Source organism: Martes martes (genome assembly GCF_963455335.1).
Source record: "Martes martes genome assembly, chromosome: 8".
In the NCBI taxonomy this organism is placed as follows: Eukaryota; Metazoa; Chordata; class Mammalia; order Carnivora; family Mustelidae; genus Martes; species Martes martes.
Window position 1 is genome coordinate 75,637,266 of NC_137895.1, and position 17,044 is coordinate 75,654,309.

The 17,044-nt window shown below is 37.3% G+C and overlaps 1 protein-coding gene across 10 annotated transcripts in view; it reads right to left on the bottom strand.

The window, feature by feature from the left end:
- Positions 1–17,044, bottom strand: part of KIF21A (kinesin family member 21A) — a 149,929-nt gene that overhangs the window by 70,381 nt on the left and 62,504 nt on the right. For all 10 annotated transcript variants that reach the window (XM_080809958.1, XM_080809964.1, XM_080809962.1 and 7 more), the window contains exons 2-3: positions 742–964; positions 410–592 (exon numbers count right to left, since the gene is read on the bottom strand). In XM_080809958.1, coding sequence (XP_080666084.1) covers positions 410–592; positions 742–964 — 406 coding nt within the window. The remainder of the gene's footprint in view (positions 1–409; positions 593–741; positions 965–17,044) is intronic.

Sequence of the window (17,044 nt, forward strand, 5' to 3'; positions counted from 1 at the left end):
ACACAGGCCTATCCTTGCAGCAATACCAGCTTCTGCAGCCCCATTAGTGCTACGGCCTAAGTCCTATTATTCTGCACATCTTCCCTCCTTCTTAGCTGCTGGGTTCACAGATCTTCGTGAGCCTGCCTACATTACAACAGTAATTATAAGAAGGAGTCTGAAATAAACAATATTGTTTTACTCTATGAACACTGGTCAAGAGTTTATAATTTTTGATATCAACAAGAATATTTATTACTTATTGTCTATTGTTACTACAACCTATTACCTAAAATTAATTTACTCAAATGTTATTTATTAAGCACTAAGCACCAAATACTATACTAGAAACTGGGAGTATAAAATCGTTAAGCGTTATGGTCTTAAGGGAAGGATATAAAGGAAACTAATGACACAATTAGACTATTACCTCTAAGAATTGGGCATTCACTTTAAAATCTGGAGGAGGAAGCCCATTTTTAATTGCAGTGTGTTTTTTCTCTTCAATACTCTTGAAAAGGTGTTTAACAGCACGAGAAATAATGCCCTGTTCTTCCTCGATGATGTTAACATCAAATCCTGTTCCCATTGTGTATGTTTTGCCAGCTCCAGTCTGAATAAAAGAACAGAACAGAGAAAAATGCATGCTTGATATTAATAACATAAGTTCAAGAAACAAAAATAAAAGTGCAAGTGAAATGACACTTCTGAACAGTTACAGCTTCTAAGAAACTAATTTGGTTAAGTAAGTAAGACACTTACTTGTCCATAGGCAAAAACGGTAGCATTGTATCCTTCAAAACAACCTTCAATTAGTTTTTCTATACATTGAGTGTAGATCTGCTCTTGCTGAGATTCAATGTCAAACACATAATCAAAAGTAAAAGCTTTATCTTTCCCTAGGAAGACCTGAGGTTCTCCTGGTGTGACAGATGTACAAATATGGCATCCTTCAATCTTCTCTTTGGCAAGCTGTGGTCTTATTCTGTGAGAAATAATCAGGAAAAAATAAAATAAAATAAAATGAATGGGGAAAAAAACCCTGAAAAATAGCACTTAAAAATTCCTAGCCAAATCTTTTTAAAACACAAATATAATCTACTATTGCTTCTTCAGTTGCAAGTTTAAATAAATTAAATTATACTGAGCCAAATTCAGTATGAGTTACTTGGCAATCCCAAAAAATCATGAACAAGAATACAATTAATCTTAAAACTAAATACTTTGTGGATGAATGCTTTTCCACAACTGTGACAAGTTAAAGACTCAGTTAAAATAAATTCTGCCACCAAAATGCTGTTTGTTGCTGTTATTTTTGTTTTAAGTTTCTTCTCTTTATTTTGAGGGAAGACAATAGCCAAAAGTGAGAAATTAAGTACATAATATTTATCTTGATGCCCCTAACTTGCTTTTTTGCAAATTCTTCACCATGGTTTCCAAACTCACTTAACCATATCCTTCTGTCAGCTTAACATCTTAAAGCACACTCTCACAATATATAGGCACATGTATTCATTATAAATGCTATGCACATACTCTATTGATGTGTCCCATATTATGATATGCACAAAAGCACAAGTTTGTAAAGAAGGAAATTAAAAATAAATACAAAGAGATGTTCCAATATTTTCTCTCCAAAACCCAGTGATTCAACAGGCATACCTCTTAGGTGTTCTCTCTCTACTTGGAAGACCACAGCATTATACCCACCTTACATCCAACCTCCTTCTACTCCAGATTCTAGTACTTTCCTCTCCTGCTTCTCTTCCTGATTTCAAGACCTATTTTTATTTTTTTTTAAATGTATTTATTTGACAGAGAGACAGGGATCACAAGCAGGCAGAGAAGCAGGCAGAAAGAGTTGGGGAAGCAGGCTCCCCACTGAGCAGAGAGCCCGAAGCAGGGCTTGATCCCAGTACCCTGAGTTCATGACCTGAGCTGAAGGCAGACACTTAACCCACTGAGCCACCCAGGAGCCCCTTCAAGGCCTATTTTTAAAGAAGGAAAGTAAATATGGTGATATATTGCTAATAGAACAACCCAAAATCTGGCCCTATTCTACTTAATCTATAAAAAGAATATCCTGGGGTGCCTGGGTGGCTCAGTAAGTTAAGCATCTGACTCTCGATTTTGTCTCAGGTCATGATCTTGGGGTCACTAGATCAAGCCCTACATCTAGCCCTGCTTTGAGCCAAGCCCCATGGTCCCATAGGGCTCCACACTTGGCAAGGAGATTCTTTCCCTCTGCCCCAACCCCCCACCGCTTGCACTTGTGTTTGCACATGTGTGCTCTCTCTCAAATAAATCAATAAAAACTTTAAGACAAAAAAGGACTATCCTGGACATATACCTCACTGATTTACTGTACCTAGGTTTTTTAAAAGATTCCTATTTGCCATGAAAAAGGAAAAGCAGTTTAAGGACAAAAGTAAAGAAAGCCAGTGACAGAAAACAGAAAATGATAAAGACAGACCAAAGAAAGGATTTTAAAAGGATCTGGTCCCAAATTCTTATTTTTTGAGATATGAGGTTGTTTGTTTGTTTTTAATGGGGTCAATAGAAGTGGAATGAGTTCATCAATTTATTAGAGATAAAACCAAACCTAAGACCAGATTGCCTCACTTTTAACCCTTTCAGGTTCATCAGGAAGGAAAGTCAATGGAAGGACAGGAAATATAATACTGAGAAGGGACTGAATTTCTGCAACCCTGGCTATCAAAAATGGAATTCTACATGAACAAAAAAGTGTGTTAAGTAAACAACATATTTATTTATGCCATTTTTTCTTTCCTCTGTGATAATGATACTTTCTTTTTATCAAATCTTCAGTTACACTTATTTGTTTTAATAGAATGCAGTAAGCAGTGTGGAGCTGGCTAAGTACCATGGAAAGAGCAATAAAGTGGCCATTAGGAGACCTGGGTTTCACTACTCTGTCACCCCGCAGCTATCACAGTCTTCCTCAGAGCTCCCATTTTCTCACCTGTGCAAAGAAACCATAATTTCCAAGGTCCTTTTCGATCTTACACTATTTTGACTGCAGGATACTGTATTTTTTAAAGGGGGAAAGGAAAATTATATTTACATACTGTTATAAAAATAGAAATATATCATAACAAATAAAACAAAGGGTTTCTTTTTTTTTTTTTTTAAGATTTTATTTATTTATTTGTCAGAGAGAGTGAACACAGGCAGACAGAGTGGCAGGCAGAGGCAGAGGGAGAAGCAGGCTCCCCACTGAGCAAGGAGCCCGACGCGGGACTCGATCCCAGGACGCCGGGACCATGACCTGAGCCGAAGGCAGCCGCTTAACCAACTGAGCCACCCAGGCGTCCCAAAACAAAAGGTTTCTTATAAGAAGCCTCAGCCATGGACTACAGAAAGAGCTAATGGCAGTAGCAGCTCTGGCTTTCTGGCTCCACGTTTTCTGGATGAGTGAGTGGTCTTTCTCAAAATTAGTATTCTCTTCCTTTCAAACTCTCAAACTTTTTTCCTATCTTACTTCATTTAGTCATGGGGTGGAAACCATAACAAAAATCCCCATCCTCCTTGGAGAATCACCATTCAGACTGCTGCCAAGCTAGAAACAGGAGAGTCAACCTCAATTACTCCCTCTTTCCTATTGCATCTACCTAATTGATCTCCAAGAGCTACTATTATCTCTGAAATAGCTCAAGAGCCCACCAATTTCTTTCCTTTCCCATTAACACCACCATTATTTCTTACTTGGATTATTTCGAGTCTCCTCACTAGCCTGCCTGTGTCAATTCTTGCCCCCAGCAATCTGTTCCATACACTGCGATATCAGTGATATTTGTAAAATAAGAAGTTGATCATGTCACTACCCTGCTTAAAATCCCTCAGTACGTCCCTAAATCCCTCTGCAGTCTCTCCTCTGGCCATGCTTCATCTTTGAAATAAAGAATTTTCGTTGTTGATGGTGGCAGTGATGATGGCTTATTTTTAACCAGTTTTACTAATAAACTATGCTCTCTCTTCAAATATACTGCTCTCTTTCCCTGGACAGTCTTCCCCACTCTCTCACTTCCTAATTCCTTTTCCAGCCTGAACATCTCATGTTTTCAGTCTGTTTAGATTTCACTTCTTCAAAAAGCTCCAGCTAACTCTTTGCATTCCAACATAAAGTCACATCTGAACCCAGGCCTTTCTCTCTCTACCGCATGGCCCCAGGATTCTGCTTTCTCCCTTCTTTAGAGCTGCACCATGAAGCTTAACAAATCCCATGTAAGAAAACAGATAAAAATAAACTCAAACTGTCTAAATGAAAATAAGCACTGGTCTACTATCTGAAATCAGTGTCTCAATTTTTAAGGAAATTACTATAACCATGGGCTAACTTATTTGGCTATTAAGATACTTCTAATTTCATTTTAACATGACAAAGTAGATGCTATTTGCATTGCAGGTATGACAGCCTATTTTAGAATGCCAACATCATTCAGAACTTAATCTCACAACCTCTATTCATCTGATTATTATCCTTGCTAATGGCAAGGAGGGTTGTGTTTGAAGTATGGATCATGTGCAATTCCACCCATTTGCATGGGTGGGGAGAGAGAATGGCTTTACAAACCAGCAAGATGGGTGGAACCCTCTTCAACTGGATCCAGGCAATGGTAGTTTCCCAACAGGTCTGAGAAACTCCCAACTAGAAGGGGATGGTCTCCTCTAAAGGCAGATAATTGGAGATTGATTATATTTTAAAAGCTAGAGATATATTCATTTACCTTTACAATTCACCTTCAAAAATTAGTATTTTTTTTAAAGATATTACTTATTTATTTGACAGACAAAGATCACAAGTAGAAAGGGAGGCAGGCAGGGAGAGAGGGGGAAACAGGCTCTCCGCAGAGCAGAGAGCCTGATGTGGGGCTCAATCCCAGGACCCTGGGACCACAACCTGAGCCGAAGGCAGATGCTTTAACCCACTGAGCCACCCAGGCACCCCTCAAAAATTAGTATTTTTAACTCTATAATTCCCTAAATTTATACTTGAAAATTCTCACATGAAGTTCTAGCCCAAGCCAACTCAACTGTTTTAATAATGTGAAGAATTTGAAATTTACCCAGCTACAAACCTTAATTTCAAAGCTATAATTTGAAATTATATACAGACAAAATATATCAGCCCTTCTGGGAAATAACAAACTAAAACTAGCTCAAAAAATAATAAAAATAAAAATGGAATCTGACATCTATGACTCTAAATATTTTGAAATACCTTCTTTCTTAGTATTTTTATGTAAAAATAAGAACATTAAATGTATTCATCTAATCCCAACACTAAGAAAGAACCAGTGTTAACATTTTGGTTAACATTAACACTAAGAAATAATAACAAAACCTCGCAGATTTTTCAAAATGTGTAATTATGTTAAGTAAACACATTTGAAACTGCTTCCTAAAGAAAAATATTTGTGCATAAAACTTATGTCATAAATATTTAGGATAAGATATTTCAATATTTCATAGCAATAATACATGATGAAGGCCAACAATCATGGCCTATAATATTAATTTGCTAATAGAGATGATCTCCGTTTAGTTTTTTTAAATGTCACATTAAAAATGAATGTAGGCTGGGTGTGGCCATTATGGAAAACAGTGACAGTTTTGGTGGAGAATGTGCTTTTTTTCTTAGCATAAGGTATAGACTTTTTATCCTTTGTGGACCACTGATCAATGGGTGGGTTTGAACAGGGAAACCCATGGAGAGCCATACCAAAAAAAAGAAAAGTAATTTGTTGTATCTAGTTTGTAAAGATTAAAGGCTTGAAACAATTTGATTCAAGCTGTTCATTATTCAGTTTTAAGACAAATGCTGTCTCCATTTTCTCACATTTAAATCTTTCCTTTGACATATAGTTACTTAGCTCCTACTCTCATACTCTACTGAAACCCTTGGAAAGAGGCGCCAAAGAAACACTTCTCATTTCCAAATAAATTGGACACTTTTTAGTCTTCATCCTACCTGACCTCTTTTCAGTATTTGACCCTATTTACAACTTGTAGAGGAGGGAAAAAACTTCTTCCCTCTAACCTCTTAGGTTCTACTGGCAGTGGTGCTGTAAATTAGACTGACGAAAGCAGACTAACAAAGGAAAAACAAATAGAAGTTTATTCACATGTATATCATGCATACACATCGGAATACTCAGTGATGAATAATGCAAAGGATAGTTAGAATTTGGACTTATACAGCATAATAACACAAGGAAAAAGAACTGAGTTTCTAGAACAGCAAATAGTGGGAAAGTAAACTTAAGGAGAAACTAATGGATGATAAATGCTAAAGTTTGTTATGTAGGTTCCTCCATTTCCATTCTAGTGACTAACTTCTGTCCTTCCTGTTCAGAGGGGAGGGGAAACACCTTTATAAATTTATGCTTTCTTTTAGATAAATAGGAAGAGGGAGAGGTCTTTCCTTGTATCTGCTCTTTTTAAAAATTGCCTTCCACGCAAAATAATTCTTACGTCAAAATGGTATATTTGGGGGAGGCATATTTTGCTACTCTCATACACCGTATTTTTCAATTCTTTACCTGCAGTTGGCTTTCGTGAAGTCACTTTTTTCTTTTAACCAATTCTGATTTCTGAACCAATCTTTTCCTTTTAGACCTCATACACCAACTTGCCTTAAATGTCAGTGTTTCCTCCCCCAAATGTCCTAATTATTTAACATGGTATCTAACATTTTCCTAATCTGTTTTCTACTTGTTGTTCCATTTTCAAATCTAGTTACATCTGGCTACACCAAACGATTGATCATTTCTTGATCTCCTTATATACTTGATCTCCTTATATATACTTTCATTCAGCATTCATTCAGCCAACACACATGGTTTTCCCTCTGCTTGGAATGCCAAGCCTCCATCTCTTTGCATGGACACGCCTCTGTAATTTTTCAAGACCTAACTCAAACATCTGTACCTTTACAATGCTTTCCCTGACCATCCCAAGCTTGAATTAATCTATGCAATTTGTACATGGTTTTAGAATGGTAGCTATCAAATTGAATTCTTATTGCTCTACTAGCAAATGATTTCTTTGAGAACAGAGAATAGATCCTATTCAATCATAAAATAAAGTAATTCAACATTTGCTGACTGAATCCTATCTACTGCTCTAGTTAAGGGAGGGCAGGAACCTTCCAATACTGGGCATATGATTATCCCAATAATCTAACTTTGCTCCATCAACTTTACTCTGTTACTAGAAACCTGATTTTGAACAATTACTCAACCACCCTATGTCTCAATTTTCTAATCTACAAGATGGGGAGCCTGGATTTAATATTCTTAAGGTCCTTTCTAATTCAAATTCATCTTAATTATTCCTTTAAGAAAGCAAAATCCTGACTTAAAAGAATTATCAGTAAACAACCTTTTTTTTCCTGTACCCACCATTAGTTATACCACTTGTTCTTTATTTTTTCCCATTACGTTTTATGGTTCCTATCATTCCCTTCAGTCTTTGTAGCAAATGTAACTATGCCATAGGAACGAGGAACTTTATTTATAAAAACATAACCACAGCTCTTTGCAGTGGCAGTAGCTGGTGAATATTAGGAGAGATTCAGAGACTGACACCCATAACTTTCCTAAATTGGGCCCTGTTTTCTGTTCTCTGCCTTCAGAATAATAACCATAACTGGTCTTAGTAAATAAGTATATCAAATAAGCCAAGAGCACTAGTTTCAAGATGTCCTGGAGAGGACCCAAAAAAGAAGATAAATATATGGGGGTGGAAGTGGGAGGTTTATAACCGCTATCCGTTCAGCTAGAGTTTTAGTCATCAGACTCAAAAAAATTGAGTTATTTTAAAGTTTAATTCTGCCCCATACTGTTAAAGGAGGCAATCCACTTTGAGCCCTTCCACTTTGAGCCCTGAGCATCCCTACACATTCTTACTGGATATGTCAAGAATGTAAGTCCCTGACTGCTCTTTTTAAGCATCATTTCTCAAAGTTGCATTTGCTGCAAGCAACCATTAGGGATCATGTCTTCTACCTGACAAAGGGCTAGCTTGCTTCTGTTTAGGATAAAATCACTGAATCCCTGAGTTGGGTGTTTCTCAATGCTCCACTGCTTGCACAGCACACATATAATAGGCTTACGTGCATTGCCTCCATGAGAAGAGGGGAATTGGGAAGCAGTTCAAATCATCACGAAGCTTACAATGCTTTATCTCTAACTCAAGAACCTTGTGGCTTCTGCCACTATACATGAAACAGTAACAGACTAGCTTATTAACTTGTAAAGAAGGTAAAATCTCGGATGCCTGGGTGGCTCAGTTGGTTAAGCGGCTGCCTTCGGCTCATGTCATGATCCCAGCGTCCTGGGATCGAGGCCCACATCGGGCTCCTTGCTCGGCAGGGAGCCTGCTTCTCCCTCTGCCTCTGCCTGCCACTCTGTCTGCCTGTGCTCTCTCTCTCTCTCTCTCTGACAAATAAATTTAAAAAAAAGAAGAAGAAAAAGAAGAAGGTAAAATCTCAGCCTCTTCCCAGGTCTTAACACATACTAACTATGACATTTGGCAAGTCACTCTCTAAGCCTGTTTCCTTAGCTATAAACTGGTAATGTTATGACTGCAATATCTACAATATCTGCATCACAGAAAGTTGAACAAATGAGTTAATATGTGGCAATGAAGGAATACAGTGTTACTATTGTTGCTACAGCACCACTTGAAAATTCTCCAAATCAGTTCCTTTGTAAGTCACCTTTATCATCTTAATTCTGCTTGAACCTTCTAACATGGTATGCATAATTTATTCTCAGGCTCCCAAAACTATTGCCACATTTTTCAAAACACCCTTTGGATGTCCTGAGTCTATAGAACAAATGTAGAATTGTTATGTGAGGAACGGACGTGTAACAGTGAACACTACCCTGGATATATAAGTATACAACAAACATACAAATATATATTGCCATGCAAAGACCATCAAACAGAATAATGTTACACCTCCATTTGAAATGAAAAGTCATAACCCTAAAGTTAACGATTTTTCATACCAATAAATAACCAAGTCTCATTATCCCTCTATTCATACTAACAGAGTACAGCTGCAACCAAAACGGGAATTTTTATCCCTTTTAGTACAATCATCATTTTTACTATCTCCATATAGCCAATAAAGAAATTTCATTCAGAAAGGAAGAGAATGAAGTTCCTGTGTAATAGGTTCTTTTAAAAAGGGGAAATAGATCATTATGATAGACGTTGTCCTTACTCTTGAATTAAATTTGATTAAATGCTAGTGACAAGAATGTTGACAAATAACTAACCAATGATTTGTAGTTACTGAAGGGATATTGTTTTAAGTACATAAATACATGCCATTATAATTTATACCCTCCTAGGACTTGTGCAGTCACCAGGGTTCCCCCCCCCCAAATTATAAGAGTAGCAATAACACCATTCATTAACCTAAATCCAAACATTGTGGCAATCAAGCCAGTAATTTTTTTCCTTCAGTATTTTATTTAAATTCAAGTTAGTTGACATATAGTGTAGTATTAGTTTCAGGGGTAGAATTTCTTGGTTCATCACTCACATAAAATGCCCAGTATTCATCACAACAAATGCCCCCCCAATGCTCATTACCCATTTAAGTCATCCCCCACCAGCACCCCTCCAACAACCTTCAGTTGGTGCCCTATAGTTAAGAGCCTCTTATAGTTTGCCTTCCTCTGTTTTTATCTTATTGTATTTTTCCTTCCCTTCCCCTATGTTCATGTTTTGTTTTGTTTTTTTAAGGTTTTATTTATTTGACAGAGAAAGAGTACAAGCACAAGGAGCAGCAGAGGGAGAGGGAGACACAGGCTTCATGATGAGCTGGGAGCCTGATGTTGGGCTTGATCCCAACCCTGGGATCATGACCTGAGCTGAAGACAGACACTTAACCAACTGAGCTACCAAGCACCCCATTCTTATGCTCATCTCTTTTGTTTCTTAAATTCCACATAGGAGTGAAATCATATGGTATTTCTCTTTCTCTGACTGACTTTATTTCACTTAGCATAATACCCTCTAGTTCCATCCAAACCTGTATTTTTAAACACATGTAGTTTTAGTACCTTCCAGACTTTTTCTTACACCCTCATTCTCCTATCCCTCTGTCCCTGTTCAATTAAAGGCAACACAAGAAATAAACCTTTCTTTTACTAGTTGGTCAAGATATTTTATTTTTCCCCATAAACAGAAAGGAAATAATACACAAATGTCTCCCTTTTTGCATTTGGCCATTGTTAATCCCTTACTCTGTCAGAATACACTGTTGTCCTTAACCTACAGTTTCAAAAATGTGACAAATTTTCCATTACCTAAATGTCTTTGCAAATGGTCTCTTCTTTTTTTGCTTGAGTTATTCTGATCTCATCCCCATGAGATTGTGGTAGCTCTTCAGTTAACTCATTAATCTGACCTGATTCCCACTTTGTGTAGCTCTTTTACTTACAGCTATCTGTAACTAGCCCACTTGGCACCTTGTTAACATCTTTGTTCTTCTTACACAACACCAATAAATCTGTTCCCTGTTCAGATCCTTTGCCCTTTTTGTTCTTATTTGTCAGTATTTGGGATGATCATTATATGGGATTGCTACTTACTACTGTTCAATTTGCTATCTTAATGTTAATTATATTTTACTAATTTCTTCCCTTCCGTTTCTTAAAAATTAGGACAATTGGGGTGCCTGGGTGGCTCAATGGGTTAAACATCTGCCTTTGGCTCAGGTCATGATCTCAGGGTCCTGGGATTGAGCCCCACATCAGGCTCCCTGCTCAGCAGAGAGCCTGCTTCTCCCTCTCCCTCTGCCTGCAGCTCCCCTTGCTTGTATGCTTTCTCTCTCTCTCTCTCTGTCAAATAAATGAATAAAAATCTTTTAAAAAAATTTTTAATAAAAATTAGTACAACTATCACACTGCCACCACAAATGAGCCACCAGGGTTCCTGGTCCTTTTTCTGATTCTCCCCTAGTTCATTCCAGTTAGTAGACACACATTAAGAAAGGACCTACCCAACTTTAATCCTCTATCTTTTGTTCTAGAAGAAAAGTTTCTGACACATTGTAGGAACTTGTACACCATTTGTGGCCTTGCTGAATCCTTTTCCTAAGAGATCAGGTGTGGCATAAATAATAAGTAACACAGGTCCACAAAAAGAAATTTCCCTTCCTGAAATGAATCTTTAATTACAGTGATAATTAATGGGAAGAAAGGTATCTCTCCAAGACATTCAAGAAAGAAAAACCTCAGTAACTCCATTAAAGAGATTAATTCTGTAAAAAGCTCAAGAACAATAAAGCACAGCACTGTGTACCTGGAACCAGGAAGTAAACACTTCTATGAAGGGAAGAGATGGAAAGAAGTTCACTTTTTAATCCATTAATGATGAATCGCTTTTAAAAATTACTCAGAAATCCTATCCTAATCTGTATAATTAGCTACGTATCCTACTGCCTCAACTCTGTGAGGTCCACCTGACTCAAGTTTCTTAGCACTCAGGAACACCAAAAGATATGCATTAATGTTTGGTGCTGCGATTCCTAGACTAACATACTCAGTCTCTGGCTTGCAACGCCACTTAGGAAAACAAAGATCTGTTTCCCTCAAGTCCAGTTCCCCACTGGCTAATAAGGGAAATAAAGTGAGGGGAAAAGAACGAAGGACACTGACTTCCTCTGACTTCCACTCCCATGTCTCATACTTTTTCATTTGCATCCTCCTGATTCAACTATGGATACCGCACACTGAAAGAAATTCTCTCTTAAGTGAGGAAGCTACTACCTTTCATAGGGGGAAGCATTATATGCCACTTTCTTTGCTAAGAACCAGCTAGATGTGCAGAGAACTGCATTGAAATAGTACACACAAGCTGACCAAAAAAAAAAGAAAGCAGCCAAATTCTGGATTTAAAGAAAAGTCTAATCCTCTACATCACTGTAATTAATACTTCTAGAAACTCTGGGCTTTCTTGTTTAGCCTCTCTCCCCAAAATAGAAAAACTTCTACTCCAAAACACTGAGGGAGTAAGGAAGAAGGGTATATTAAGTGATGACATGACTCATCCACCTCTTGTCCAAAGTGGCCATCAAATTTCTGTTGTTGCTGATGGCTATACATGGTGGCATGGCTATAACCCAAGACCATCAGAAAATTTCACTGAGTCAACAAATCCCTACTAAATGTCAAACAGTGTGTAAAGCAAGGACTTTAAAAACAAAAATAAAGATCTTGAGAAAGGTAGCCATGGGAGAGGGGGGGCGAAAAAAGCCAGAAGAAAATTAAGTACGTGCTCAATAGAATATTATGTACAAAGGAAAAATGGAATAAAGATTAGTCAGAGGAGAATGGGATAGTTACAGGAAAAGCTTCAGCAGGAAATTATATTTGACCTAGATTTTGAAAGGTGATTAGAATTTTCCAGGCAGAGAAGAGAGTAAAGGTCAGTTCAGGCAAAGCAAAGGCAAAGATACATGAAGTAATTTTGTTCCCGGTTGTAACACAGTTCTTTGAGAAGAAGCACCAGGATAATAAAAGTTGCTAGAACTTAGGAATGTTTTATGAATGTTATGACACCATGCAAGTAGGCATTCCAATCAAAACATTATCCTCTAAAATGCACACTGTAGTCTCTGCAAGATGAAAGATGCCACACAAAAGCCATACTAGATCTCTGCCAAAATTCTTTTTGCTTCTTCACCCATTTCCACCATGCCCTGTACCCCAGGAGACTGAACTTCCATGAGCTACAATAATGACCTTCTTTTCTTTAGGTTTCCAGTGGGGCCTAGCAGTGGGAGGTACCAGTAAGACATTGTACAGCAGGAACGAGGTCAAGGTGTTCATTCTCCTGGTTCTTTTTCTGCCAGGTCCTGTTGGTGGGCCATGTCCCTTTACCAAAGGCCACAACTCCTATCAGGACATCTATATCTGTAGGTTTCTCCCCTACTGTTGCTCGTATCAGAGTACTGTCCCTTAGAGTCTCCTCAACGTAGTTATCCACCATAATTTGCCTAATCATTTTGTCTGAATGTATCATCTGTTTCATTCCAAGACCCTGACAAATCAGGATTAGTCCCTGAAAATGGCAACAACTTTTTTTTTTAGTACTACTACTGTGAAACCATCCCCTTCACTCCCAGTCCTGATACCAATATTGACCTAGAATATAGAACCTTCAAGGTCCCTACGATTCTCCAGCCTTTCACAAGCAAGTCACTGATGCAAACTCCTTCCTAGGAAGAGCTGGGGTTTGAGATATATGTAATGGATTTTAAATATGTAACAAGTAGTAACGAAGTTTAAAAAGCATTATCTTGGAATTATCTTTGAGTGCTATCTTACAGAATTAGGTTTTTGTGTGTGTTTTTTTTTTAAGATTTTATTTATTTATTTATCAGAGAGAGTGAGCAAAAGCAGGGGGAGCAGCAGAGAGACAGAAAAACAGGCAGAGAGGGAGAAGCAGGCTCCCCGCTGAGCAAGGAACCTGATACAGGACTCAGATCCCAGGACCCCAACCCTGGGATCATGACCTGAGACAAAGGCAGGCACCTAACCGAGTCACCCAGGCATTCTCAGACTTTGTTTTTTAAATTTAATCTTTCAATTTAAAAGATTTAATTAACACTTCAGTTTTGTTTTTAAAACTTGAAGAAAAGGTGGAAGATGACTCAAAAGGGTAAGATTGAAGAGAAAAAGCAATCTCAGAATCAGAGTTGTGATAACCAGATAATATTTCAACTCTCATTCTGAGATCATTAGGTTTCTTTTCTCATTATATTCCATACCAGTTATATATAGAATCTTCAAGAATCTTACTAGAAAGTTCTTTCCAAATGAAGCCCTACCTGTTTCTGGGGAAAAGTGGGGATCTCCTTCTATGATTGATAATACTGTATATGTATTCTATGAGATAAACTATATTATGACTATAATGACAGCAATACATCCTCAATCCAAGGGATATTATTTGTGTTTACAATCATTCTAATGGAAGGCGAAAAAACTTGTCACTTCAGCTCTGCTTCTTAGAAATAGAAATAATATTTTATTAAGCATAAATGTGGAACAAATTAAGATTCTGGTTTAGGGGTGCCTGGCTGGCTTAGTTGGTAGACAATGCAACTCTTGACATTAGGATCATAAGTTTGAGCCCCATGTAGGTTCTAAACTAATGAATATAAGTGGCTGATACCAATTTTTAGTATCAAGAAAAAGTCCTATCACAAACACTAAAATAAGCCATAATTCTGTCATCTCCCAATAAATCCAAAGTGACAGGTCAAAGCCAAGACAAGGAACACATATTTTTGTAAGGAAAGTATAGTAGGTAGAAATTTAATATGATCCCTAGTGATCCCTTAAGTGTGATGGAAACTATGAATATGAAGGGATATCATTTCCAATTCACTTACTAGTTAATTGATATGGAATTAATCAAAGAGAAATCATCATGGGTGCGTCTGATCTAACCAGGCAGGTGAGCCTTTAAAAGAAGGTGAAACATCAGAGACAGGCTCCTGCTGGAACAAAGGAAGAAAGCAAATAATCAGGTCATCAACTATCTATAGAAAAGGATGCTTTTAGGAGGTGAGCAACCAGACAACAATTAGCACGAAAATGGAACCTCAATAGTACAACCACAAAAAACTGAATTCTGTCCCAGCCTGAATGAGCTTAGCAGACATGAGCCCCAAATGAAGACTGCAGCCCTGACTGACACCTTCATTATAGCCTAATTAGACCTGAGCAGAGAATCCAGCTAAGCTGTGATTAGAATCTTGATCCATGAAAATTGAGGTATAATAAACATATGTTATTTTAAGTTGCTAAATCTGTAATAATTTGTTATATAGCAACAGAACACTAATATAGAAAGATACCTTATACTCTTTCTTACCCTAAATTCTATTGCTTTAGGATCATAATCATTAAAACTACTGCTTATGCTAATTTTAAATTCAGAATTGTCAGATGGGTGACATCCACATATTATAATAATAATAATAAATAAGTCAAAGAAGTCTCACTCATGATCCCATTAATCTATCTGCTCTTTTGGGAAAAAGTGAACTTACCCCATTTCTAAGTTACAAATCTCCAACTATGTTTCTTTAAGCTTAATTTTTTTACTTCAGAATCTCTGAATCAAATGTTTGACAATATCCTGTATTTCCTATAAGTCTTAAAATAAAAAAATAAATGCTGGTAAGTATAAGGAAAAATAATTCCAAATAGAAACATGGCTTCCTTCCAAGTATAATATTCTCTGACCTTCAATTCACAAGCAATTATAAGACTAAGGACTTTATATTCTCTATGCTTCTTTTTTTCTTTTTACTTAAATTCTGTTTAATTATCATATTTATATTACTAGCTTCACAGGTAGAAATTAGTGATTGTCAGTTGCATATAACACCCAGCACTCGTTCCATCAAGTGCCCTCCTTAATGCCCATCACCCAATTATCCCATCCCTCACCCACGTCCCCTCTCTATGCTTCTTAGATGATAGTTAACCTGAGTTCTCACAATTCTCTTTCTGTTACATTTTCTACTACGAAATTGGGATACTTTTGTTCTGGTAGTGGCCATTGCTGCCTATGGACACAAACTATGGCAACAGAGAAAGAGAATAGGTTATGCCCTATGGCAGGCTGAATAATGGTCCAAATTCCCAGAACCTTACATGGTAAAAGAGACTAGAGATGCAATTATATTAAGGATGTTGAGATTATCCTGGATTATCAAGGTGACCTGATATAATCACAAGTGCCCTTATAAGAGGCATAAAAAGCATGATTTGCTACAGCAGAGAGATGTCAAAATGACACAGTGTGGGAAATACCGACCAGTCATTGCTGGTGTTGAACAAGAAGTAAGGGGTAAAAAGCCAAAGAATGTAAGCAATTCACAGACACTAGAAAAAACAGAGAGTCTCCCCTTGAGCCTTCAGAAAGAATGCAATCCTACCAAACCATTTTAGGACTTCTGACCTCCAGAACCATAAGGTAATACATTTGTGGGTTTTTTTAAGATTTTATTTTTAAGTAATCTCTACACCCCAACATGGAGCTCAAACTCACAACCCTGAGATCAAGAGTTGTATGCTTCACCAACTGAGCCAGCCAGGCACCCCATTTGTGTTTTTTTCAGCCACTACATTTGTGGTAGTTTATTACAGCAGCAACACAAAACTAGTATAGGGCCTTTAGCTTCATATAAACAGTCTAGTCCTAAAAACATGAGTCATAGTTGGGGTGACCATAAAATCTTACTGTCCAAACCAGGATACTTTTGAAAGTGAAAGGAGTACTATTAATAATCATACTAGGACAACATTCATAAATTAGGACTGTAGTAGGAAAACAGATTTATGATCAGCCTAGTCAAGGTACATTCATAGCAGAGAATTCAGTCAAATTATAGACATATACTTTGCCTTAAAAATGAGGAAAAGTCTTTTTAAGCATTAATCCATCAAAAAACAGATGCCTTGCCTACTAACAACAGATAAAGTAGTACAGGTTCTCAAACCTGGTTCATGGGAGAATCACCTGGTATGTTTCATTGTGTTTATTTATTTTGTTATGTTTTTAATTCACATTGCAAGTCCCATCTAAGACCTACTGAATCAGAATTTCCAAAGGGGGGTAGCCCAAAATCTGTATTTTCAATTAAATTTCCAAATGATTCTAACACAATGCTTACCTAGCACCAAACTTTGGGAGCAATGATGAGCAGTGATATTTATATTTTATTTGGTAGTAGACCCTTTCACCCTAGGGTTCTCATATACATACATAATAATGTCATTCCTTCTACCACCTACTTTTCTCCCAAACACAATCTTAGTCTTAAAGCCCAATATCCAAAACATAAAAAAATAAATTCACTTCAACTAGAGGTACCCCAGGGATTCCTCACCACTAGGCTCCCCACCCACAATAGCCCTTAAGGGCTATGAACTCCATGAACTCCAGGGCTCCTCTGAGAATGGGCCTGTGAAAACAAAGTCCCCACATTATTGGAAGTATA